General features: G+C 34.9%; 1 protein-coding gene across 1 annotated transcript in view; it reads left to right on the top strand.

Annotated features, from left to right (window-relative positions):
- Window positions 1-26,816, top strand: part of RAVER2 (ribonucleoprotein, PTB-binding 2) — an 83,107-nt gene that overhangs the window by 28,334 nt on the left and 27,957 nt on the right. The window contains exons 3-9 of the mRNA XM_012639451.1: window positions 837-1,306; window positions 4,136-4,327; window positions 10,525-10,651; window positions 22,494-22,579; window positions 24,247-24,312; window positions 24,475-24,586; window positions 26,471-26,739. Coding sequence (XP_012494905.1) covers window positions 837-1,306; window positions 4,136-4,327; window positions 10,525-10,651; window positions 22,494-22,579; window positions 24,247-24,312; window positions 24,475-24,586; window positions 26,471-26,739 — 1,322 coding nt within the window. The remainder of the gene's footprint in view (window positions 1-836; window positions 1,307-4,135; window positions 4,328-10,524; window positions 10,652-22,493; window positions 22,580-24,246; window positions 24,313-24,474; window positions 24,587-26,470; window positions 26,740-26,816) is intronic.

Below are 26,816 nucleotides of genomic sequence, written 5' to 3'. Positions count from 1 at the left end.
TTGGAACTAACCAATGAGCACACATGTGCATAGAGGGAAGTAAAATTCAACAGAAATCAACCAGGGGGAATGGTGGGAAGGGACGGGCAAAAAACCTACCTCACAGATACAATGAACAATATCTGGTTGACAGTCACTGTTACAACGTTTCTCAAGCTGTATAAAAGCGATTCATGTAACCACAATTATCTGTACCCTGTAATACTTAAAAAAAAAAAGGATATCAAGTTATGTGTGTATATGTTGTTTCAATCTAATTAATATGGTTTTAAGGAAATGTATATGAATTGGAGAAAGATCTGGCCTCCTTTGAGCATCTGTATGTCTTTTTGCCATACCTTCATTTTTTCAGGTCCTTGCTATCAAAGGGTCTTTTAGAACTCTCTTGAAATAAAAAAAAAAAGGTTTTGTAACCTCATTTTATTCCAATGAGGGTTTTTATAAATGCTTCATAAAATTTTATATCACTGGTTGTTGGGAAGAAAAATTAAATATGTGTGTAGTTGGAAAAGATTGTTTAAAAAACCAAAAAATAAAAAAAATCCCAAAATATTGTAGGATTTTACAGTGAAACTCCTAATATAATTCCTATACTTTCTATTTAGGTTACTGGTCATAAAATTAGTGGATTTGTCAGCATTAAAAAACACAGGAAAATAGAATAAAAATTATCAGTTGCACATGGTGGGGGTATTAATGATAGTTTTGTTTCAGAAAAAAAATATATGTGTGTACTAAGTCACAGACATAAAATATATTTCTTACTGTGGGTCACAGTCAGAAAGTGTGAAAACACTGGCCTAGAAAGCTCTTTAATTCATTTTATTATCTTCCAGCTTTTGTTACGTTGTTGAATGGAGAACAAGCACAGAATGCAATTCAGACATTTCATCAATATTCTTTTCGAGGAAAAGACTTAATAGTCCAGCTCCAGCCAACAGATGCTTTGCTGTGTATTACCAACCTGCCCATTTCTTTTACATTAGAAGAGTTTGAAGAACTTGTTCGTGCTTATGGAAATATCGAGAGATGTTTTCTGGTCTACAGTGAAGTTACTGGCCATTCCAAAGGCTACGGATTTGTGGAATACATGAAAAAGGACTTTGCTGCAAAGGCTAGATTGGAGCTATTGGGTAAACAGTTGGGAGCATCAGCACTCTTTGCACAATGGATGGATGTTAATCTATTGGCCTCAGAGCTCATTCATTCTAAGTGCCTTTGTATTGATAAACTCCCTAATGACTACAGGGATTCAGAAGAGCTGTTGCAATTTTTTTCCAGTGTCCATAAACCTGTGTTTTGCCAGGTATGTATTTTTCAGAGATTATTAGAAATATTTTAAAATATATGCATATGTATCTGTTTTACATGTGCTTACAAATTTATCATACTTGTGTGAATATCACAGTGAATAATTCTGTTTTAGTCTGTAATTAAGACTTAGTGTTATGGGAAATTTTAAATCAATTCCTTCTGTTGATAGGCCAGAGTATATATATTGTTAGGTAGTTATGTATGCCTTAGCAAATCCGTTGCTTACTCATTCACCTTCTCATTCCATCCATCTGTCCAACTATTTACCCATCGATCCATTCATCTCTCCAACTCTTACTTGCCATTTTCTCTGTGCCAGACACTATGCCAAGTGTCAGAAATGCAGAGAATGAAAAGATACTCTATCTCAAAACCTCTTCACTCTGGAGAAGAGACTGACAAGCAAATAATTGCAAACCCTGTATGAAGAGTGACATAATGAAGGAAAGAAAAATATTATGAGGTTTAAAAAGAATGTATAATTCTGTTTTAATGGGGTCATGGTAGGTGAGACATTTAGAGAAGTTCCTGAAAACTGACAACACTGGTGAGAATTTTCAAGCTCGTTATCATTGTAAAATTAAATATATCCTAATAAATAGAAATGTATACTGTATAGAACTCCTTTCCTTACAGATTTTATATAGCAACTAATCAATTCTTTCTCTCTTGCTTCTCTTCATTTCTTTCTTCTCTCTCTTCCCTTTACCACCTTTTCTTCCGTACTCCTTCTCCTCCTTTTTTTCTTCAGTCATACATTTGTTGAGTTATTAATATTGTAGTAGAAATTTTGGACTTGGAGTGTATATATATTTTACGATTTTTAAAAACATGGATGGATAAAATTGTATTATGTTCAACATGAAGTATTAATATAATATATACACATTGTGGAATGGCTAAATCTAGCTAATGGACATTTGCATTATCTCACATAGTTATCATTTTTGTGGTGAGAATATCCACTTTCTTAGCATTTTTAAGAATACAATACATTGTTATTGTTATAACTATAGTCACCATGTTGTACAAAATATCTTTTTAACCCATTCCTACTATCTCATTGACATTTTGTATACTTCGACCAACATCTCTCCAATACCTCCGCCCCTGCCAATCGCCCTAGCCCCTGGTAACCACCATTCTACTCTCTACTTAGGTGAGATCAACTTGTTTAGATTCTACACATGAGTGAGATCATGGAATAATATGTATTTTTAAGATCAGTGCCGCCATATTACTTTTTCTTATATCTCTACCCCTCTAATCCCAATATAATAAGCATCAAACTTTCCAAACTGTATAAAATTAGAATATTTTGTGACAAATCTTTGTCCAGTTATTGAAAGTTGATTGGTTTATTGAGGTGCTATTCTTGAATACTAAGAATTATATAGTATTATCATCCTATGGCTGTACATAATTCTTTGTACCTTTAGTTGAGGCCTTTGAAGCAAATGTGAGGGAAAAGCTCTTTATCATGAATTGTATTCGAATTATGAATCCCAGAGTTGGAAGGGACCTTCGAGATAATCTAGTCTAGCTTTACACCTGATAGAAAATGTTTGCTACAGTATTTCTGAGTGACTAGTTAGCTTCTGCTAAATACTTCAAAATAATGGAAAATTGACTAGATTACAAGTCAGACCATTCATTACATCTTTGAATGGCCTTCTTATTGAACCTAAGTAGTTCTGTCTGAAACTACTGATTCTACAGACTTAAAATGATTTTGTCTTTTAAAAGACCCAGATGATATTACAATTTGTATGGATATGAAGATCATCATAATGAAGCAGGAATAGTAAAAAATATTTTTAAAGTTTCCAAAAGATCAATAAAACAACTTCAGGATTGGAAAAAGTTTTATAGAGAAAAAGACATTCGAGGACAGTTTTAAAGGGAAGATGTAATAATGTGAAGGAAAACTAGAAATTTGGTCTAAACCTAGAAGAAAATAAAAGAAAAGTTTCAAAAATAAGAGAAAAGAAACTAAAAAAGACTAAGAAATGATTTAATTATAATATCAAAGATATACCAAGCTGAATTTTGTCACATTTATCTCTTTATACCATAAATATATTTAAGATAATTCAGACATGTTCAAAACTTAGAAACGTTTTAGTGTCTCATTTTGTTCTTATTTTTGCTCTTTGTACCGGTCTTTACAGATCCAGGACTTTAGTATCTTCCTTTACACTCTTACAGGTGGGTGACTGGAGATAAATCGAGTTCTACATGGCAGGGATTTAGGGCACATTCAGAAGAATAAAAGTGTGTGTTATGGTACTTTAACAAACCTGGGGCACAATTTTCCTCAATAAGGCTCGCTTTGGTACACTTGATGAAATTCCTGGGATCTGCCTAAAATATTCTTCCTACCTTTCTTCTCAATTATATTAACTATTTTATATTGACATGTGGTCAAATATTAAATAATTGTTCAGTGTGTTACATTGTCCATGTATCTGGTAAATTTTGTTTTAAAGAAAGTTTTAATTGTGTCCTCATTTTTCCTATAAATTATCAATTGTATATATTTCTTAATATGTAGGGACTATTACCATTTGGGCTTTGACTGTTAAATTAGAAAATCAAAGAATTAAAAAGAAACTTTACAGACTCTTGTTTATCTTCCTGTCTTCAGGAAGCACTGCACCTAAACAATTAGTAAACTTTTATTTTCATAGAGAAAGAATACATTATTTTTACCAGTATCATGCTCTGATATACTACTTCTTGGATTTGAAAATTATATATTATAAATAAATGTTTCTAAATAAACATGAGAACTCCCTTTTAATAAAACGTATTACATCAGCTTGCACAGGATGAAGGTAGTTATGTTGGCGGCTTTGCGGTGGTTGAATATAACACTGCAGAGCAGGCTGAAGAGGTTCAGCAAGCAGCAGATGGGATGACCATCAAGGGAAGCAAAGTCCAGGTTTCCTTCTGTGCCCCAGGAGCACCAGGGCGAAGTACATTAGCAGCACTGATAGCGGCTCAACGAGTGGTAAGGTTTTTTCATTTTTTTCTCTTTTAGGATACTGAAGGTTCTAATAACTGTTTTAATTTATCTAATCCAGCGATCCCCCAATCTTTTTGGCACCAGGGTCAGGTTTCATGGAAGACAATTTTTCCACAGACCAGGGTAGAGGGTGGTTTGGGGATGATTCAAGTGCATTACGTTTATTGTGTACTTTATTATTATTACATCGTAATATATAATGAAATAATTATACAATTCACCCTAATGCAGAATCTAATGCTGAGGCTGTTCTGACAGGAGGCGGAGCTCAGGCAGTGATGGGAGTGGTGGAGAGCGCTGTAAATACAGATGAAGCTTCACTCACCCATTGCTCACCTCCTGCTGTGTCCTGGTTCCTAACAGACCATGGACTGGCATCGGTCTAGGGTCCAGGGGTTGGGGACCGCAGATCTAACCTATTCAAAGTGATTGACCATTGATTGGATCATCACTATATTTCCATTATATTGAAGACATTTTTCTTTTTTAAAAAAAGTTGGCAGCCGGGCGTGGTGGCTCATGCCTATAATCCTAGCACTCTGGGGAGGTTGAGGTGGCAGTATCACTTGAGTTCAGGAGTTCAAGACCAGCCTGAGCAAGATTGAGATCCTGTGTCTACTAAAAATAGAAAAAAATAGCTGGGTGCAGTGTTGCACACCTGTAGTACCAGCTACTCAGGAGACTGAGGCAGGAGGCTCGCTTGAGCCCAAGAGTTTGAGGTTGCTGTGGTGACACCGCTGCGTTCTAGCAGGGGGGCAACAGAGCAAGACTCTGTCTCAAAAAAAAAGAAAATTTGGCTAAATGGTCTCTTTGTCAAATCAAGCCAGAAGATGTCACAAAAAAAAATTATATTTAGTAAATGTTTAGTATGTTTATATTCATCTTGAGAAGTTTTTTGAAGGAATCGCATTCATTCAGTGAACATTTGAGTTTCTGTTCTGTTCTAAGTTTTGAGTGTAACATGCCTCTTTTTTCAAGAAGTTTTCATAAGTGCCCATTGTATGAGTAGAGGAAGATGTGCCTGCTTTTTGCTCATATGGCATATTGTACCTACTTATTTATAGCAACTGTCTACTTACTCCTTCTCTAACCTGGAAGTTCCTTGGAGGTAGAGACTATTCCTTCTTCACGGTTTTTACCCTGTATTTAGCGTAGTAAATAGTCATTGATTGAATGAAGGAATATACTTTTGAAGGAACTGGGGAAGACTTTATGATTACGCTGACATTTTGAATGTGACATTAAAGGATGGACGACATACTGATGTGTTGATGGGGGTGGAGGATAGGATTACCAGAGAAATACAGATTTTGCATGAGACATACTTGTATCAAAAAATTATTCATTGTTTATCTGAACTTCAAATTTAACTGGGCATCCTGTATTTTTACTTGCTGAAAGTGACAACTCTAAGGAGGGAGAGTGAGTAGTCCCTCTAGGTGGAACAGAACCACCCACACAGTGCTATGAGCTGAATTCATATGCCTGCAGAATGGTAAGTGGTCTGGTTGGACAGGGTGTACACAGGGATGTTTGGTATAGGTCGATGCCAAAGCAGGGAAGACTATTGAGCACTGAGCCAGAGAATTAAGATGAATTTGGTAAGCAGTGAAGAATTTACAAAATATATAAACAAGGTATTGACAGGGTCATAGTTAAGCCATCAAGAGATTAGTCTGAAATTAACTGTAGATGAACTGGAGAAAGACGAGGTTAGAGGAGGGAGGCAGAGACAGGAGGTTGCCGTTATCCTCTGTGCTCCAATCTCCCGCCCTCCTCCTCTTCCTCTGTGACCTCACCTTTGGTCCTGGATCCCTTCTCCCTTTTTTTCTTGGTTTGTCTGTCCCCTTGGAGGTTCTTCTGTCCATTCTTATATCCCTGTTTGCATAATTCACTACTACAGCCATTCGTTCACTATCCACTTCATTTCCTCTGGTTGTCTGTTGGATTCGGTTTGCTGAGTTTACAGTTCTGAGTCCATCGCGTCACCTACTTCTGAAGTCAGCGCTGCGTCTTCTTGGAGAAAAACAACTGGGTGGCTTGACGTCCCTAGAAATGAGTGGCTCTGTTTATTGCTGGCCCTCCATCAAATCTCTAGCTCATCTCTCATCAGCCCTTTTCTACCATTTTCTACAGCAGCTGTCTAAAACCTTCACTCTATTCCTACTTCTGTCCTTTCTCTCAGATGATCTTGGCTCCTACCTTATACAGATATGAAGGCTGCGTTTGACTCTTTCGTTCAACTATTCTTCCCCCCACCCCCACCACCAGCAAATGTGCCTCCGTTTTTCACTTCCTTCTCACTTCAATAGCATTCATCCCACAAGTACTTACTGGGTACCCACTATGTACTAGGCACTGTTAGAGAAGTTTAGGGTTCATCAGTGAACAAGGCCAGTAAAGGTCCCTGCTCTTTTGGAGGAAGAGCTGTGCCTCACCCTGCCAGAGCAGGAGCTCATGACCACATCCCCATCCTCAGGGCTCTTGATCCTCACCTTTCTGCTGATTTTCACCAGTTCCATCCCATCTGCTAGAAACATGCTTAAGTCTTTTCCTTTAAAAATTCTCTCTTTATAACCATGTAACCAGAGTTTCTTGAACAATTAGGCCCCGCGCATTGTCACCATTTCTTAATTCCCCATTTCCTTCTCAGCCTAATATAATATAATGTAGTTTCTGCCTCCCCTATTCAAGCGAATGTGTTCTCATTAAGATTAACAGGGGTTTCTCAATATTCAGATCTAGTGGGTATTTTTCAGTCTTTTATTGCTTGGTCTCTTTGCCACATTTAAAACTCTACTGCCTTGAATTCTTTTTTTTTTTTTTTTTTAACAAAAATATCATATTTTTATTTTTATTTTTTTTAATTTCAACATATTATGGGGTACAAATGTTTACATTACGTATATTGCCCTTGCCCCACCCTAGTCAGAGCTTCAAGTGTGTCCTTCCCCGAGATGGTGCGCACTGCACACGTTACGTGTGTATATACCCATCCCTTCCTCTCCCCCTACCCTCCTCCGATCTGCCCAACACCCGATGAATGTTATTACTATATGTTCACTTAAGTGTTGATCAGTTAATACCAACTTGATGGTGAGTACATGTGGTGCTTGTTTTTCCATTCTTAGGATACTTCACTTAATAGATTATTTGACCAAGGTATGTGTTTTTCCACCTTGAAATTTTTTTTTCTATTGTTGGAATGGCTACCTCAACTTTCTTTTGGTTTATATTTGCCATTCTTTTATTATCAGCCTTTCCATATTTCTATATTGTTTTGTTTTAGGTGTGTGTCTTGTAGCTAACATGTTGTTTTACCTTTTTAAAAAATCAAATATGAGCATCCCTGTCTTTAATTGGTGCATTTAGAACACATGTATATTGATTATTGTTCTCTTAGGATCATTTTTGCTGTCTTATTTCATGTTTAACTGTACTTTTTCCCTATATTTTCATTTCCCATCTACTTTTGGTAGGTAAGAATTTCTTCTGGTTTGAGAGTTATACATTCTATCTTTATCCTCCTGGCGATGGTCCCTAACTTATTAACAGCTCTTGGTTTGCCAGTACCTCTGTCTTCCCACTGAACTCATTCTCACCTCCGTCCGCTTCCTCCCTCCTACCCTACCTACTCCCATATTGGTGCCTACATTTTTACTTTAGGATTGCCTTAATTTTTTTGTTGTTGTTCTTATGATTGTGGCTTTGTATGCAAGATTAAAATTATGTAATATTATATGCCTTATTTTCCACATACTGTGTAATAACATCTTGCATTTATTTATTTTTTCACTGGACTACTTCCTCGTAGGACCTTTTGAAAGAGGGTATTCATGTGATAAAAACTTTCAAGAACTTGTATAGTTGAGAATATTTTTATTTCTTTTTTATGTTTAAATAATAGATGAATCTCAGAATCTAGGTTCAGAGTTCTTTTTCTGTAACACTTTGAAAATATGAATTCACTGTCTTCTTGAATCTAGTGTTGATGCTTTGAGATAGAAGATGATATTAAACTGTTTCTTTTTCCTTTGGAATATTTCTTTTTCCTTCCTTCTCCCTTTAGCAGTATTTCCTCGGCTTTCATATTTTTAAATTTCATGCCAAAAAAATGTGCCTAGGTGTGTTTTTTCTTTAGTCGTTGTATTTGGGACACTGTGAATCCTTTCATTCTGTGGTCTTTAATTTTTCTTTAATAATAGGAAATTTCTCAGCCATTATTTCTTCAAAGATTTCCTTCTTATTTTCATCTCCTTCAGGGACTGCCATTATATAGGTGTTATTCTCTTCGTCGTCTTGCTTTTTCTTCTTTGTTAGAATTTTCTGTTTCCTCAACCTTATCTTTCAGATTGCTATTTTGTGTTTTAGTACGTACATCCTTCTATTTAACCTCTCTGTTAAGGCATAGGACACAAGTTAAGAATAATGCTTTGAGTTTCTTCAGTTTTCTCATCTATAGAATGGGAATAATAACACCTACCTTTTAGAATTGTTTTTTGAGGATTAAGTGATCTAATCCATACAAAGTGCTTAGAACAAACTAAGTTATAGTAAGTGAGGGCTGCTATGATATTTTTTCTCAATGTTTATGTCTTTCATACTCAGTATTTCTCATTGGTTATTCTTTATAACTGCTTCTTTTTGTTTCCTGTTACCTATAAAACTCCATTATCTTTTTTAGAATGTCTGTTACGTTTATTTGACATTCTTATTATAGCCTATCCATTAATTCTGCTTTCTCTCTTACACATGGTTCCATTTGTTACCATTATTTTTTAGTGGCTGCATTCTCCAGATGCCTAGCTTTTTTTTTTTTTTTTTTTTTTTAATGAATACATACTTCCCTGGGAGGAACATCAGCTTCCTTATACGTCATTGTTTAGAGGTTGGGGGAAGGCAGGTAATCAGGAGAGAGTGGAAGCCTGGTCCTAGCTGGGGTTTAGGGAAGGCAGGCGAAGACCTCAAGTCAGAGAAGCTCTGCCTTCACCATCTGGGCTTGACCACAGCCCTTTTCCCACCCCAGCCAGGCAGGCCCTGCACCTTAGAGACCCTCTCTTCACCTCTACTCCCAACCCTCCTACTTTCCAAGTTCTGCCTTCTTCAGTTGTAACCCTGCCCAGCTGGTGCAGAAGGGAGGAACCGAGATGGGTTGGGAGGGGCTAGAAAGGAGATTTTCAGTGACCAGCTGGTCTGCCTGCACCCAGTGTTATCTGGCCCCCATTGTCTTTGGGCTTGTGTGCCACCCTGCTGTTAATCCATTGGTCCTGTGGCTGTCACTGGGCTGATGTTGCTGTTTTCCTGCCTTGCTCTGCGGGCCAGGAAAGCCATGCTCCCATGAAGGCAGAGTAGAGGGAGCAAAGTAGTTAGGCAACTCAAAAGCCCTTCCCGAATTATCCTGTGTGTGGATCCAGGCTCTCTCTTGCTCTCTGCTGGTGTTTACTTTCATACCTTCTATCTCCCCTGGGGTTTTCACAGCTTTTATGTTTCTCAGATCCGTGATTCTCTCCCTCTCAGTATCTAGACGGCGAGAAGCATCCTGTTGTCTTTGTCAGTTCTCCATTTTCTCGTGGCTAGAAGTTTGTACTTTTCCTTTTATATCATTATTTTAATATCCCCTCATCTATTAGACTGTTAAAGCTGAAAACAATTTCATATTTTTAGGAAGCTATCCAATTACATATATGTAAGGCCAGTTAATTTTAGTCTCATGGTAGAGGATGAAATTAATGAAATAAATACATTTATTAAAAGAAAACTTTGAATTATAAGGCAACCCACATTATTAAACTTCAGATGAACATTATAATAACACTGTTCTACAGTATCAGTGTATTCATCTTATGTCAACAAGTTATCTCTCTGCTAATAACTTCAGATTCCCTTGTCATCTTTCTATTTGAATTTTATGAAGAGATTTATTGTACTAAATTGTCAGTCCTCTTGAAGCCAATTGGTATTTAACTAAGATATTCTATGAGGATTTCATGTCATATATATGGTGGAACATTTAACATTATCATTAAGAACTGTGGTAGAAAGTACACAAAAATATATAATGTAAATCATATTGCTTTTATCATCAAATAGATCTTATGAGAAATCCTGGAAAAAAGCCTTTAACATGACATCTTTTGCACTTATGCTTGTGCTGATGTTTCTTATTTCTGTATTCATTGAAGATGCACAGTAATCAAAAGGGCTTACTTCCGGAGCCAAATCCAGTACAAATTATGAAAAGTTTAAACAACCCTGCCATGTTACAAGTTCTTCTACAACCCCAGCTATGTGGGCGAGCTGTTAAACCAGGTAAGCACCACGTTCACTAATTAAATACAGAAGTTGGCATGAACTTAATTGTGCTGTCTTACATGTGAAATGTGAAAAAATAAATTTACTTGTGAAAAAACACATTTAAATTAGTCTAAAAATACTTAATTTTTCTAGGACCTGCTAATGAATTTTAATCAATAATCTGAGGTGTTAATGTATTTTGACTATTTTTGGTAGGTACAACCTGTGTATGTGTTTCTTTTGTTTTTTACTATTAATAAATGTTAAATATTAAACTTTCAGTTTAGCTCTTTGTTGACATGAATTTATAGACCAGGTAATAATTAACACACTATATTGTTGTAGCCTGTATTTTTAGCAGAATTATTTTGTCGAAAAGTGCTAAATGTTTCTTCTTTGTTCTTCCTTTTTTCTGTTCTAGAATTGTTTCACCTTGTAGCAAATAACAAAAGCATTATTATTTTCTAAGTATTATGCAAATCTTTATAATATCAGTATACATTAAATATCTACCTATTTAGTATTCTTTCTCCAGTAAGAGGTTACCTTCTGAAATAATGCAACTTTATGTGTAGGAAAATGTCTGTTTTAGTGTTAGGAAGAAGTGAATGACTATACAGTAGTGCCAGCTTTGCCATGGTTTTGCTTTCTACAGTTTCCATTAGCTATGGTCTGAAAATATTAAATGGAAAATTACAGAAATAAACAGTTCATAAATTTTAAATTGTGCACCATTCTGAGTAGCATGATGTAATCTCATGCTGTCCCACTCTGTCCTCCTTGGGCTGTGAATCATCCCTTTGTCCAGAATATCTACTCTGTATATGTTACTTACCCATTAGTCACTTTATCAGATCAACTGTTATCAGATTAACTGTTGTATCACAGTGCTTGTGTACAAGTAACCTTTATTTTTTTAAAATAATGGCCCCAAAGCATAAGAGTAGTGATGCAGGCCATTTGGATATGCCAAAGAGATGCTACAAAGTGCTTTCTTTAGTGAAAAGATAAAAGTTCTTATTTAATAAGGAAAGAAAAAAAATTATATGCTGAAGTTGCCAAGATCTACAATAAGAACGAATTTTCTATCCACAAAATTGTGAAGAAAGAAAAAGAAATTCATACGTAGTATATATAAGATTCAGTACTATCCATCATTTCAGGCATCCACTGGGGGTCTTGGAACATATCCCCCACTGATAAGGGGGTCTGCTATATCCGACACTAAAGTTTAGAGTGAATATGTTTAGAGCAAATGTATTAAATATAATCATTCTGTTTCAGTCCCAGCTGGTCTAACACCAGCTTGTGTACTGAAATATTTTTTTTTAGTGTACTGCAGTTTAATTCTAGCACTAACTACCTAGAGCTAGCGTGGACCCCACAAGAGTACAGTCCTCCATATTACTGCCCCCACATTAGACCCCAGCCACAAGTTCAGGGGGATCTATCTCTAGGCCACTTGCATTTATGACCAACTGGCTACAAATTTGGGAGTCCCCACAACTCCCTCACATTCAATAATTCACTAGAATGACTCACAGAACTCAGGAAAGCACTATACTTATAAGTATAGTTTTATATAATAAAGGATATAACTCAGGCACAGCCAAATGAAGAGCCACTTACGACAAGGTCTTGGAGGGTCTTGAATGTAGCGCTTCTTTGCCTTCTCCCCATCAAATAAGGACACGTCACCCACCCAGTGCATTAGTGTGTTTTCCAACCAGGAATCTCTACCGAACTTTGAGTCCAGAGTTTTTACTGGGGTTTCACTATGTGGGTGTGATTGATTGGCCCTGGGATTGAACTCAGTCTCCAGTCCCCTTCCACTCCCTGGAAGTTAGGAGGTCAGGCTGATATCACATGGTGCAAAGTCCCAACTCTCTAATCACATGGTTGATCTTTTGGCAGCATTAGCCCCCATCCTGAAGCTGTCTATAGGCCCACCATAAATCACCTCATAAGCATAACAGAGACACTCCTGTAACTCTGGAAATTCTAAGCATTTAGAGACTCCTTCCTAGGAGGAAGACTCCTAGGAAGACTCCTTCCTGGGTGCCAAGGGACCCAAGGCCAGTAAAATTCTTTATTATATAACAACATTCATATTAAGTACTTAATATAATCATTAATTATTAATATTGGCATATAAGGAGCAGTTCTACAGGTTTTCTGACTTGGCCTGTTATGCAATCAGATATCTCTTCTGCAGTTTTAATGGTACAGAGTTATCCATTTTTTGTCTTGACCACACAAAGGATTAAAACCTCATTATTTCTCAAGGCAACCTATTCCCTGGTTTGACAATTTTAATTACTAGAAAGTTCTTATATTAGGTGTTAATCCTTGTAATTTAGCCACTTGTTCAAGTTCTGCCTCTGAAGAAATACAGAATAAATCTATTCCTTCTTTTATAAGAAAAGCCTTCTAATATTTGAAGACAAGTACCAGGAAACCTCAGTCATATTTTGTTTTCCCCATATTCTGTTCCCTAGACCAGTTCTTCCTTTTTTTTTTTTTGACTATACAACCTTATCAGTAAAATAAATTTTGAGCAGAGCCCCAATATATACCATATATGTATCAATTATATAGCATTAATTAAATGAACCTTTGTCAGTCCATATATTATAAAAGAAGTTTAGTATTGTCCTTTTTAAAGATGAAAGTAAAAATAATATGAATTGTATTTTCTTCTACAACTCTCTTTTATACCTCTTATGTCTCTTTGGAAACTACAGTCCTATATTTGACTTTCCATGACATGTCAAAAGAGATGTACGTTAACTCCCCCACAGGTTCTCTTGTGGATATAGTCTAGGTTTTCTGGGTTGTCCTAAAATACAGCATGCACAGATACAAACGTATCCTGTAGATTGGGTCTGATCAGCACAGAATGCAGTAGGATTTCCTTCCTGTTATCATTATTTTTCACTTAATGCAGTCCAAGATTGTGTTAGTATTTAAAGAAGTATACCATCTCTAATCATCAGGGAAATGCAAATCAAAACCACAATGAGATATCACTTATCTCCAGTGAGAATGACCTTTATCAAAAAGTCCCAAAGCAATAAATGTTGGCATGGATGCAGAGAGATACGAACACTCATACACTGCTGGTGGGACTGCAAACTAGTACAACCTCTGTGGAAAGTAATGTGAAGATACCTCAAAGAGCTGCAAGTAGAACTACCATTTGATCCAGCAATCCCATTACTGGGCATCTACTCAAAGGAACAAAAGACATTCTATAAAAAAGACATCTGCACTAGAATGTTTATAGCAGCACAGTTTACAATTGCAAAGATATGGAAACAACCCAAGTGTTCATCAATACATGAGTACATTAATAAAATGTGGTATATACATACCATGGAGTTCTACTCAGCCACAAAAAGCAATGGTGATCTAGCACCTCTTGTATTTTCCTGGATAGAGCTGGAGCCCATTCTACTAAGTGAAGTATCCCAAGAATGGAAAAATAAGCACCACATGTACTCACCATCAAATTGGTATTAACTGACTTAACTGACCAACACTTAAGTACACGTATAGTATAACATTAATTGGGTGTCAGGCAGGTGGGAGGAGGAGGAGGTGATGGGTATATACACACCTAATGGGTGCGGTACGCACCCTCTGGGAGATAGACACGCCTGAAGCTCTGACTTGGTTGAGGCAAAGACAATATATGTAACCTAAACATTTGTACCCTGTAATATGCTGAAAAATAAATAAGTAAATAGATAGATGGATGGATAGATAGATAGAAGTATACCACGCTCTTGAGTCTTACAGAAAGTATTGTATACACCTGTCGACTCAGCTGTCTTTAATAATTTCTCCCCAGTATTATTTTTGTCTCTTCTTTTCATTGAAGACTAAATATTCTTCACTCTGCTTTTCTACTCAGATTGATGTATGGCCACATGGGAGTTGGCTTCTTTATGTTTAGTTCTACTTTCTAAATTTTAAGTAAGATGTGTTTTAGTATTACACTGACACAGAAATTATTTCACTAAGCATAGCCTTTTCTTCGTGTGGGTGTCAAGGGCAGAGGATTAAATCCCCACCTCACTTGAGCACATGCAAAGCTGGAGAATGTGTGGAAAGTTTCTTGATGTTGAGGAAAGACAAAGTGTCTTGTTAATCAATAAATTCCATTGTTTTTCCTTTACTATGTTTTTTTACTATATCCTAACTATCCCTTATTATATCCTGAACTCCTCATAGAGGCCTTCTCTGAGCAAACTAAATTAATGATAAAGAATTGTAATTCTTCATACCCTGGCCCTCCTTCTTTTTCATTGTATCATTTTTCAAATAACTGACATACATTATAAATTTACTTGTTTATTGCCTGTTTCTCCCAGTAGGAAGGAAGCTCCTCCAGCTAGGCAGGTATTTCTGTCTTGTTCATCACAAGCACCCAGAACAGAACTACTATTTATAGTTAAAGGCACTCAAATATTGGTTTACTGATTAAATTCCTTCCTTTACACCTGTGTCCAACAACTTATGTATACCTTGTTACTCACATATGGGCTAGTCTATAAATTGCTAACTGCTTTTTTGGTCTGCCTTCTTTTCCATCGAATCTATTCTGCACACTGCTATCAGATCAATTTCCCTCCCAGATCCAATTTGATTATGTTTCTCCAACCAAGCTGATCTTTTCTCTTCAATCCAGACCTTTCAGTGACCTTTAAAAATAAAGTATAATGTATATATTCTAGATTTTTATGTGTATCTGTTACAAATTTAACTATTATATAATCACTTATAGTTTAAACTGTATTTTTTAAACACTTTTATTGAGGTATAATTAATGAGCATTAAATTGCACATATCCGAAATATACAGATTTATACATTTTGATGTATATATTCACCCATGAAATCACCACCACAATTGAATAATAAACATGTACATTACCCCCAAAAGTTTCCTTTTGCCCCTTTGTAATCGATCCCCCTAACTTGTCCTCAGGAAACCACTAATGTGCTGTCCCTATAGTTGGTGTTTTCTAGAAATTTGTATGAAAGGAATCACACAGTATGTACTATTTGGCTTCTTTCAGTCAGCTTACTATTTTGAGATTCATTCATATTGCATGTATCAGTAGCTTTTTCCTTTTTATTCTGAGTATTATTTCATAATTTGCTTAATCATTGATTTGTTGATAAACATTTAGGTTATTTTCAGTTTGAGGCCATTACAAAATTGGTATGGATGTTTGTGTACTAGTCTTTATGTAGACTTATGCTTTGGTTTCACTTGGGCAAATAACTAGTTGTGGGATGGCTGGGTCACATGGCAGGTGCATGTTGAAGTTGTAAGAAACTGCCAACTGCTGTCCAGTGTGCTGGAGCCATTTTACACTCTCACCTTCAGACTCTAGCTCCAGTTTGCTCAGTATCCCCAGAAACACTTGGTATGTTGGTTTTTTATTAATAATTTTAGCCTTTCTGTTGGGTATATAGTGCTATCTTATTGTGGTTTTGATTTGAATATTTCTTTTGACTAATGATTTTGAGCATCTTTTAATGTGCAGTTTGCCATCTTGGTATCTTCTTTGGTGACTTGTCTTTTAAAATATTTTGTACATTTTAAAATTGAGTTGTTTGTGTTAAGTTGCAAGAGTTTCTTTATTTGAGATACAAGTTCTCCGTTGGATATATGGTTTGCAAATATTTTCTCCCACTCTGTAGGTTGTCCTTTTATTTTGTTAACAGTGTCTTTTGAAGAGCAATTTTTTCATTTGTTTGTTTTTGTTTTTGAGGCAGGGTCTTGCTCTGCTGCCTGGGCTAGAGTGGAGTGGCATCACCATAGCTCACTACAACCTCACACTCGTGGGCTTGAGCGATCCTCCTGCCTCAGCCTCCCAAGTCACTGGGACTATAGGCGCATGCCACCATGCCTGGCTAGTTTTTCTATTTTTTTGTAGAGACAGGGTCTCACTCTGGCTCAGGCTAGTCTTGAATTCCTGGCCTCAAGTGATCCTCCCGCCTCAGCCTCCCAAAGTGCTAGGATTATGAGTATGAGGCACTGTACCCAACCAAAGAGCAAAAATTTTTATTTTGACAAAGTTCAATTTATTATTTTTTTCTTTTATAATTTGTACTTCCCGTGTGACATTTGAGAAATCTTTGCCAAATTTAAAGTCACTAAGATTTTCTCATGTTTTCTTCAAGAAGTTTTAGAATTTTATTCCTTATATTTAGATTTATGATTCATTGTGAGTTAATATTTGTTTATGGTGTGAAGTAGGAGTCCAGGTTCTTTTATTTATTTATTTATTTTACATATGGTTATATAGTTGTTCAAGCATCATTTGTTTAAAAAGATTATCCTTTTCCATTGAATTTTTTGACACCTTTGTTAAAAATCAGCTCACCATGTATGTATGAATCTATATCTGAAATCAACTGTTCTTTTCATTGATCTAAATATGTCTTTATACCAGTGCTGTCTTTATATAAAAATACCTGTTCTGATAAATGAAACTATATAATAAAGTTCTGAAATCAGTTAGTATACATTCTCCAACTTTATTCTTCTTTTTCAAAGTTGTTTTGGCTAGTCTAGGTCATTTGCATATGAATTTTAGAATCAGCTTGTCAATTTCTGTGAACAATGTCTGCTGGCATTTTCATTGGGGTTGTGTTGAATCTATATACTAATTTGAGTAGGATTGACAATAATTCTAAGGCTTCTGATCCATAAATATAACTCTCCATTTGTTTAGACATTCTTTAATTTCTCTCAGCAATGTTTTATAGTTTTCAGGGTACAAATCTTTTACATCTTTTGTCAGATTTATCCATAATATTTCATATTTCTTGATGTTATTTTAAATTACATTGCTTTTAATTTCAGTGTAATCTTGTTGCTAGCATATAGAAGTAGAATTGATTATATGTGTTTATCTTATATCTTGCAACCTTGCTAAACTCACTTATTTCTAGTAGATTTTTGTTAGGATTTCCTATATAGATAATCATGTCATCTACAAATAAAAATAATTTTACTTCTTCCTTTCTAATATTTATACCTTTTATTTCTTTTCTTTGTTTTTTTATGTGATAGAAATTCTAGTATAGTTGTACATAGAACTGGTCAGAGCAGATGTCCTTGCCTTGTTCCCAGTCTCATGGAGAAAACATTCTTTTGCTATTAAGTATTATCTTAGCTATACTTTTTTCATAGATTTCTTTTATCAAGCTGGGGAATTTACCTTCTGTTCCTACATTGTTGATAAGTTTTATCATGATGATTGCTGAAATTTGTTGGATGCTTTTCTCTGTCTCTTCTGTCTATTGAGATGATCATATGTTTCCTTTTTTGTTTGGCTGTTAATGTGATACATTACATTGATGATTTTGTTTGTTTGTTTTGAGATAGGGTCTCGTTGTGTTGCCCAGGCTAGAGTGCAGTGGCATGATCATAGCTCACTACAACCTCCAATGCCTAGGCTCAAGTGATTCTCCTACCTTAGCCTCCTGAGTAGCTGGAACTACAGGCGCATGCTACCACTGCCCACCTAATTTTTTTATTTCTTGTAGAGACGGGTTCTCGCTATGTTGCTTAGGCTGGTCTTGAACTCCTGGCCTCAAGCAATCCTCTTGGCTCGGCATCCCAAGGTGCTAGGATTACAGGCATGAGCCACTGTGCCTGGCCTACCTTGATGATTTTTGAATGTTATACCAACCTTTTTTTCCTAGGGTAAATCTTTCTTAGTCATGATGTATTATAATCCTTTTTATGTATTGTTGGATTTACTGTGATTTAGTTTAGAATTTTTTCATCTGTGTTTATGAAGCTTATTGGTCTGTAATCTTCTTTCCTTATAATATATTTTCTGATTTTGTCATAAAGATAATGCTAACCTGATATGATGATTTGGGAAATATTCCCTCTCTTCACTCGTGAGAATTTGTGTTCAGTACTTTTTTTTTTTGAAAAAGAGTCTCACTCTGTTTCCCTGAGTAGAGTGCTGTGGCATTAGCCTAGCTCACAGCAACCTCAGACTCCTGGGCTTAAGCAATCCTCCTGCCTCAGCGTCCCGAATAGCTGGGACTACAGGCATGTGCCACAATGCCTGGCTAAGTTTTTTCGATTTTTAGTAGAGACGGGGTCTCGCTCTTGCTCAGACTGGTCTCGAACTCCTGAGCTCAAGTGATCCTCCTGCCTCGGCCTCCTGGAGTGCTCGTGTTACAGATGTGAGCCAGCGTGCCCGACCTGTGTTCAGTGCTGTTATTTCTTCCTTATATATTTGGTACAATTTACTAGTGAAGTCATCTGTGTCTTGAATTTTTTAAGGAAGATTTCTAACTACAAATTCAATTTCTTTAATATATAGGAGCTACTTCAGGATATCTTTCTTCTTGAGCAAGTTTTGGTAGTTTGTCTTTTGAGGAAATTATCTATTTTGTGTAAGTGTTACCGAATTTATTGGAATGACATTGTTCATAGTGTTCCTTTGTGTCTTCTCTCTTTTTTCCTGAAGTCTGGCTAAAGGTTTATCAATATTATTGACCTTTTCAAAAAGCCAGCTTTTGATTTCATTGACTTTCTCTGATTGTTTTCTGTTTTCTATTTCATTGGTTTCTGCTTTAATTTTTATCTTCTGTTTTCTTCTGCTTATTTTGGGCGTAACTTGTTCTCCTTTTTTTGGTTTCTTACAACAAAATTATTTACTTGAGACCTTTCTTTTTTTAATTTGTGTTTAGGACTGCAAATTTCCCTCTAACCACTGTATCTCACAAATCTTGATATATTAATTATAATTTTCCTTCATTTCAAGATACTTTCTTATTTCCATTTTGGTTTCTTTTTTGATCCATGGTTTATTTATAAGTCTGTTACTTAAGTTCCAAATTTTGGAGATTTTTCACATTTTTTTTTTTGGTTATGGATAACTAATTCACTTGTAGTCAGAGAAGATACTTTGTATGATTTAAATTTATAAATTTGAATTTAAACTTGTTTCACGGCCCAGAGTATGGACTACATTGGTAAATATTCCATGTGTACTTTGGAAGAATGCGCATTCTGCTATAGTTGGGTAAATGTCAATTAGATCCAACTGGTGGATAGCATTGTTCAGGTCTTTTATGTCCTTACTAATTTTCTGTCAACTTATTCTATTAATTACTGAGCGGAGGGATGGGGCACAATGGTAGTCCAAGCCAAGAGCTAAGGTTAAGGGCAGGTAGGTGTGAGGCTGTGTACATTTTCAGATTGTTTTTATTCTGGTGGGGTTTTTTTGTTTTGGTTTTGTTGTTATAAACTGGGAGGTAATTGTGTTTAGTAAAAGCTGTGAAGAAAAATATATTTCACTGTTGAACAACAAAATACAGTGACTATCTGAAAAAGGAGGGGTTGTTGAAATTTCTAGTCATAATTATGGATTTATCTACTTTTCATTTAATTCTGTACATTTTTGCTTTATATATTTTGAAGCCTTGTTATTTAGTGCACAAACATTTAAGATTGTTGCATTCTCTTGGTGAGTTGGCCCCCTTATGGTAACAAAATCACAATTGTTATCCCTGGTGATATTTTTTGCTTGGGAACTTCTTAATATTAATTTAGCCAGCAGTTTTAAAAAATTAATATTAGCACATCTATCTATATCTAAATATCAATAAATGTGTATATCTAATAAAATATCTTTTAAGTTGCCAAGTGGGTTTATATTTTAGTTTATCTTGGAAAATCCTTTTCTCATATTTGCAGTATTACCACTCGCTGCTCCATTAATAATTTATGACTTGAATGTAGTTTTAAAAGTGCTTTGGTATCTGTTATTTGTAGTTCCCATAATAATTTTTCAAGGAAGGATATTTTCAGTTAGCTTTTGTAGATGACACATCTAGGGCTTTGCAATTTAGATGTTTTGCCCCAGGTCGTGGTTAATTTGGTAAGGAGGTGGTGTGTCTTAAAAACGCCCATTCTTTGAACTTCAACTCCAGAATTTAAAAAGTATTCACTCTTCTACTTATTTTTTAAAATTAAAAAAAATTTTAATTGGCATGTAATAATTTTACATATTTATGGATACAGAGTGATTTTGTTACATGTATACAATGTGTAGTGATTGAATCAGGGTAATTAGCATATCTATCACCTCAATATTCTGGATATTAATCCCTTGTTGGATAAATTCTAATTGGCATGTAATAATTTTACATATTTATGGATACAGAGTGATTTTGTTACATGTATACAATGTGTAGTGATTAAATCAGGGTAATTAGCATATCTATCACCTCAATATTCTGGATATTAATCCCTTGTTGGATAAATTCTTTGTAGATATATTCTCTCATTTTAGAGGTTTTCTCATCACTCTGTTGATTGTTTCCTTTGCTGTGCAGAAGCTTTTTAGTTTGATATAATCCTGTTTGCCTCTTTTTCCTTTTGTTACCTGTACTTTTGAAGTCTGACCCATAAAATCTTCACCCAGACAAATGTCCTGAAGCATTTCTACTATGTTTTCTTCTAGTAGTTTCACAGTTTGGGATCTTACATTTAAGTCCTTAATCATTTTGAGATGATTTTTGTATATGGTAAGAGATAGGAGTCTGGTTTCATTCTTCTGCATATGGATATCCAGTTTTCCCAGTACCATTTATTGAAGAGGCTGCACTCAAATTGTATTTATAGGTCAAGTAGTATTTTCTCTAATTTTCTATGGTTAACTCCCTAACATATTGCTTGCAAGGGAGTTCTTTCTGTGTGCCAATTTTCTACCCAGAAATGCCTTTTTTTCCATGTCAAAGTAGGTATTAGAATTCTAAAAGGGTCCCCTTCCATATATCCTCACATTGTCATAACTCTCCTAAATTTATGCATTATCTCCATTCCCACACAGTCTGGGTACTTACACCTTTGCTAAAGAGAATATTGAAATCTGTTGAATTACACAGTTTCCTGTGCGTTGATTAGCTGATATAATTCTGTACCTGAAACCAAGCTGTTGTATCATTCTTGCTCTCTAAGGCAGTCCCAATGTAGACTTGGATAGATACTAAAAATTTGGTTGCAAAAAGGATTTATTTCATTTATTTATTTCACTTTTCATAGTTCAGTGTTTTCTATTTTGCTACATGTACATTACAAAAAACTATTAGCAGGACCTTTTCTGTACACTAAATACTTTGTGTATTATATATACATAATTTTTTATGTTATGACTATTTCTAGCTACTTTACAATAATTAGATGGAATTTCTTCATATATTTTTAATCTCGTTCTTTTTGGTTTTGTTCTACATTCTAAAAACATCTCTTTTGAAATGTACTCTGGTATTTGGACTGTTAGTCTTGATTAAGAGTATAGTTACCATTTATTCCTGTTATCTCTGTGTACAGTTTTGTTTTTATTTTGTAAATATTTTCACGTACATATATTATCTTAATTAGATTTTACATAAGCTTTTCAAGGACAAGAGTTGTTTCTTGTCCTCTATTTCCACCTTCTGCCAAAATCCCTCAAACACCTAAAAAACCACATAGCAAATAATGTAGATTCATTTAGCACTATACTTACCAAAAGATACATATGTTTTGTTTCACCAAATGCTAGAGAATATTAAGCCTAGAGAATATTAGGTCTGGCATTTTACAATTGTAGCATAAGGTGTTGGCATTTTAAAACAATTTTCAGAGTTGAATCACAAGGAAAGGAGCCTGTCAGTTTTTACCAATGACAAGGTCAGTATGTCATTGAACTTCTAATGAATTTGTTAAAAGTGTAAAGAAATATTCATTTATCCTTTTTGGAGCTTGTTTTATTTACTTGTAATTCCATATATCTCATAAAGTTTTTACTTTTATTTTCTCAAAGCAGTTCTTGGAACACCTCACAGCTTGCCACATCTGATGAATCCATCCATCTCCCCTGCATTTTTACATTTGAATAAAGCACATCAGGTACATTGAGCACTGAAGCATCAAATATTTGCAGTCAATATTTTGCTTATTCTTGACATCTAAAATTCTCAATAAGTTAAATGGGTATTTTACTTTTAAATAAAAGCCTTGGTAACAAGTATGGCTACTAACTTCATAACTTAATGAGTCCATCAGATCCTATTCAGCTAATCAAAGCCACATAGTTCTATGTCTTAATATTTATTGATTTATATTTGTAGGGCTTTAAGAAGGGAAGCAGTATATTTTTGTGGCGTATTTTTTTTTCTAGATGATAAATTGGTTACTCAAAATAAGGCTTCTTCTGTGATCTTAAAAAAGTATAGAAAGAAAAAATCAATAACTTTGAATTCTTAAAATTTAGTTAATGTTATAAAAATAATTCATATATATGAGAATAAAGCATATTTTTCTTACCTTTTTCAGATAAGTGTATGTGTTTATATATATAAATGTTCATAATCTTAGAGGTAAACATTACTCATTAATTTCAGGTACTATTTAATAATGTAGAATTCTAATTACAAGTCAAGCCTAATATATAGTAGAGGTTTAATGTAAGTTGAATGAATGAATGTCTAGTCCTAAACTCAGCTTTTTAAGGGAAAGGCCTATTTTTTATTTTTCATCCTGAGAATCTAACGTAGAACTTGGTGGTACATTCTAGGGTCTTCATTCATCTACTCAACACATTTTATTGAGAATCTGATGTGTATGTACTGGATACTGTGCTAATCACCGAGGCTATGACATTGAATAAAACATTCATAGTCTCTGTTGTTATAGAATTCCAACCTGTAGGGAAAACAAACATTAAACAATCAATTACAATAAGGTGTGAAGAGAATGATATGAAAGAGGGAATTCGGAGTATTGATAATATTCCCTTTGTTTTAAGAGAAAGACCAAAATGCTTAATTTTGCCTTTAAGACCCATGCAAGCTGGCCCCTCCTGCCTCTCAGCTCATTGCACATCACTATCCCGCTACAATGGCCTGCTTTTGGTCCTCCTGAGGACCTTGTTTTCTTCTCCTTAGGTCTTTGCTCCTGCTGTCCCTTCTGCCTAGAATACTCCCCACCCCAACACCACCCAGTTTCCCCAGACTTCACCTGGTTATTTCTACACAGCCTTCAGATCTCAGTGCAAGAGTTCCTCAAGGAAACCTTCTATTACGATTTGTAATTATATGTTTTTATATTGTACTTAATGGCTCCCTTCCACAGGGTACTATAAGGTTCATGAGGACAGATCATATTATTGCATTTTTCACTATGTAGCACAGTCCATGATACATAGAAAGTGCTCAGTAAATCTTTGTTGAATGATTAAATGAATAAATAAATGAATAGAACATCACTGTCATTAAAGCAAAAAAAGGGTGAGAGGAAGGGAGGAAGGGTGAAAGAAGGAAAGAATGTAGAATTATCTCATGACCACATGGTCATCTCCTGCATATTATTGAAAGAATTAATTAGCTTTGTCTGAAATTAGAAAGTGAAATATTATATAGTAAGAAGCTATTGCTTTTACTCACATCACCTGGAGAATTGAACTTTAAAATGAATTGGGTTATGCAACAAATAGCTTTCCAAAATTAAACTAACTTAATGTTTTATCATTTTCACAGAGCTCACTTATGGGTAATACTTCTAATTTATTCCTTAAGAATCTTTCTCGTGTACCGCTGGCACAGCAACAGTTAATGAAGTTTGAGAATATTCATACTAATAATGTAAGTATGGTATTATTTTTTTCTTTTGAAATCAGTATATTCCTTTTCTAGAATCAAGCTGTTTATAAAATTGTTTATGAATTTTTGTAAGTGTTGTCTTTTTTAGGTTCCATCTTACCGCATGCGTGGGCAAAGATCTTATCTTTTCTTTTTCTTTTGTAGAAACCTGGCTTACTTGGAGAACCCCCAGCTGTGGTACTTCAAACCGCACTAGGAATAGGGTCAGTGCTTCCACTGAAAAAGGAATTGGGACATCACGGAGAAGCACATAAAAGTAAATGATGTGTATTTACCGAGAAGTCAGTAAACAGTCAAATTTGAGATTTACAGATGGTTTACCCATATTCTACTTTTATTTACAGGATGGTCAAATTTGAGTTTTATTTAGTCATTTAAAATTTGAAGAACCCTTTTCTGTTTTTAATATTGATAAGTCATTGATGGACTTGCTTCCATGCCGAGTTAAGACTTTCCCTGTTGGATATGCTTTAATATTTTATGCAGGTTCACAGCAGTATGAGGTAGAGACACGGATCCGTTGAAGACGGACATGCTGCCCACTGGGCTGACAGCACATTACTTGTGTGTCCATTTAATTGTTGCCTATATAAGAAACCCGTAGCTTTTAGACAAGAAATATCTAATATTTATAAATTTAAACTTTATTTATATTATCTTTAAAATATCTCCAAATTAGGAGTGGAAGAAAAATAATATATGTACTATGTACTTTCAAAACGCATGACAAAACAATTTTTTTTTCCAGCAAAACAGGAGCATGCTTTTATACTAAGATCTCTTATTTGAATGTGATTTTGAAGGGCACTTTCAGTTTTAAACTTAACTGAAATTTGCTTAAAGTAATCATGCTAAGTGAAAATAGAAGGACCACCTGTAATAAAAAAAAAGGTCAGTTAAATATGGGTAGCTTACTGAACCTCTTATCCATAAAACCAACTAGTCAAATATCAAGTAAACTTAGTTCTGACTGTTGAAATTGACTGGGTAAAAGTTAAACCAGTGAAGAAATTTTTGTGGTATGACAGGATCTGTTCTTCCAGAAAATTAAATTTTCTATGACTAAAAGCCTGTGTAAATGTGTATTATTTTTGTCAGATTAAATAAGCCATTTGCGTTAATGTGCGCTGCTTTAAGAACACTGAAAATTCAAAGTGTCCAAATAATTATATTGCTAAAAAAGATAGGAGAACCAGAGTATCCATCTCTAAATGATTAGCACTCAAAGTAATCGAAGAAATTTGTTTAGTGAATTTGCAAAATGTAAATTTGACTTAGTTATCAAAATTAGCTCTTTTCATTTAATTTTGACCTTCAGATTTTTAAAAAGTGGAATGATTCAGAATTTTCCTATTAAAACCTTTATTTCTTTCAGAAGTTCTTATTATTTCCTATAAATAAAAACATAATACTTTTGTGTATTAAATTTAGTGCTTATCTATTCACAATTATTGATTTTTTTTTTTTTAACCAGTGGTGTGCTGGTGTTTACCAGCCAGCTCTCTAGGTTAAAAAAAAAAGCCTTGATTTGTAGCGTTTATGTATCCATGTGTGTAAATACTTCAACCATGGCTGATTTCAGGTTACCAGTATGAAGACAATGAAATCGGGAATTGGGAAGAGATGTGCACAATCGGCTCTCATGAACTGATGCAAGCTGGCTAACCAAGTTTATTGTTGGATTCCATCAAACTTTATTAATTTTTACGTGTCAAAGAACATTTTAAACTTAAGACTTAATTATTTCCTTCAAATGTGGAAGCAGGCAAATTGCAATGACTGGGCATAAAAAAAAAAAAAAGCACCGATACAACTTAAATGCCAAAAAGAACATAAACTTTGCTCTCAATTTTATCAACTTTAAAATATATAATTAAAACTTGAAATTAAAAAATTTAATGTTATTGTTATTCTGAAAGTTGTTAAAAATAAGATCATCATTAGTATTGTAGGTTTTTGTTTTTTCATAAAGGAAATACCCAATTTACAACCTCTAATCTTACCTTTTGAATTTAACTGTTCTCTAATAGGTACAAAGTTGATTTCTCTGCATTTTGTCCATAACTTAACAAAATCAAAAGGACTATTGTGAATACGTTTTGTCTAACTAAAAGTTTTTTGCATTTGTGGTTCACTACAGCATCTAATCTGATTCCAACTCAAACAACTATAACAGCTGGAATGGGCATGTTACCATTCTTTCCAAATCAGCACCTTGCTGGACAAGCTGGGCCAGGCCACAGTAACACTCAGGAGAAACAGCCAGCCACAGTGGGAGTGGCGGAAGGCAATTTCTCAGGGTCACAGCCTTATCTTCAGACCTTTTCAAATCTTACCACTGGAGGCTTGCTGGCAGGATACCACAAGCAGCAGCAAAGCCAGCCAAAAGGCACAGAGGTAAGTTCAGGGGTAAGAAAACTGTGTATGTGCATGTACATATATATACACATGCATATATATATATATATATATATATATATATATAT

Source organism: Propithecus coquereli, unplaced genomic scaffold (assembly GCF_000956105.1).
Source record: "Propithecus coquereli isolate 6110/MARCELLA unplaced genomic scaffold, Pcoq_1.0 Scaffold14, whole genome shotgun sequence".
Taxonomy (NCBI): Eukaryota; Metazoa; Chordata; class Mammalia; order Primates; family Indriidae; genus Propithecus; species Propithecus coquereli.
Note: the sequence above shows the minus strand (reverse complement) of the source record. Positions and strands in the feature narration are given on the sequence as shown.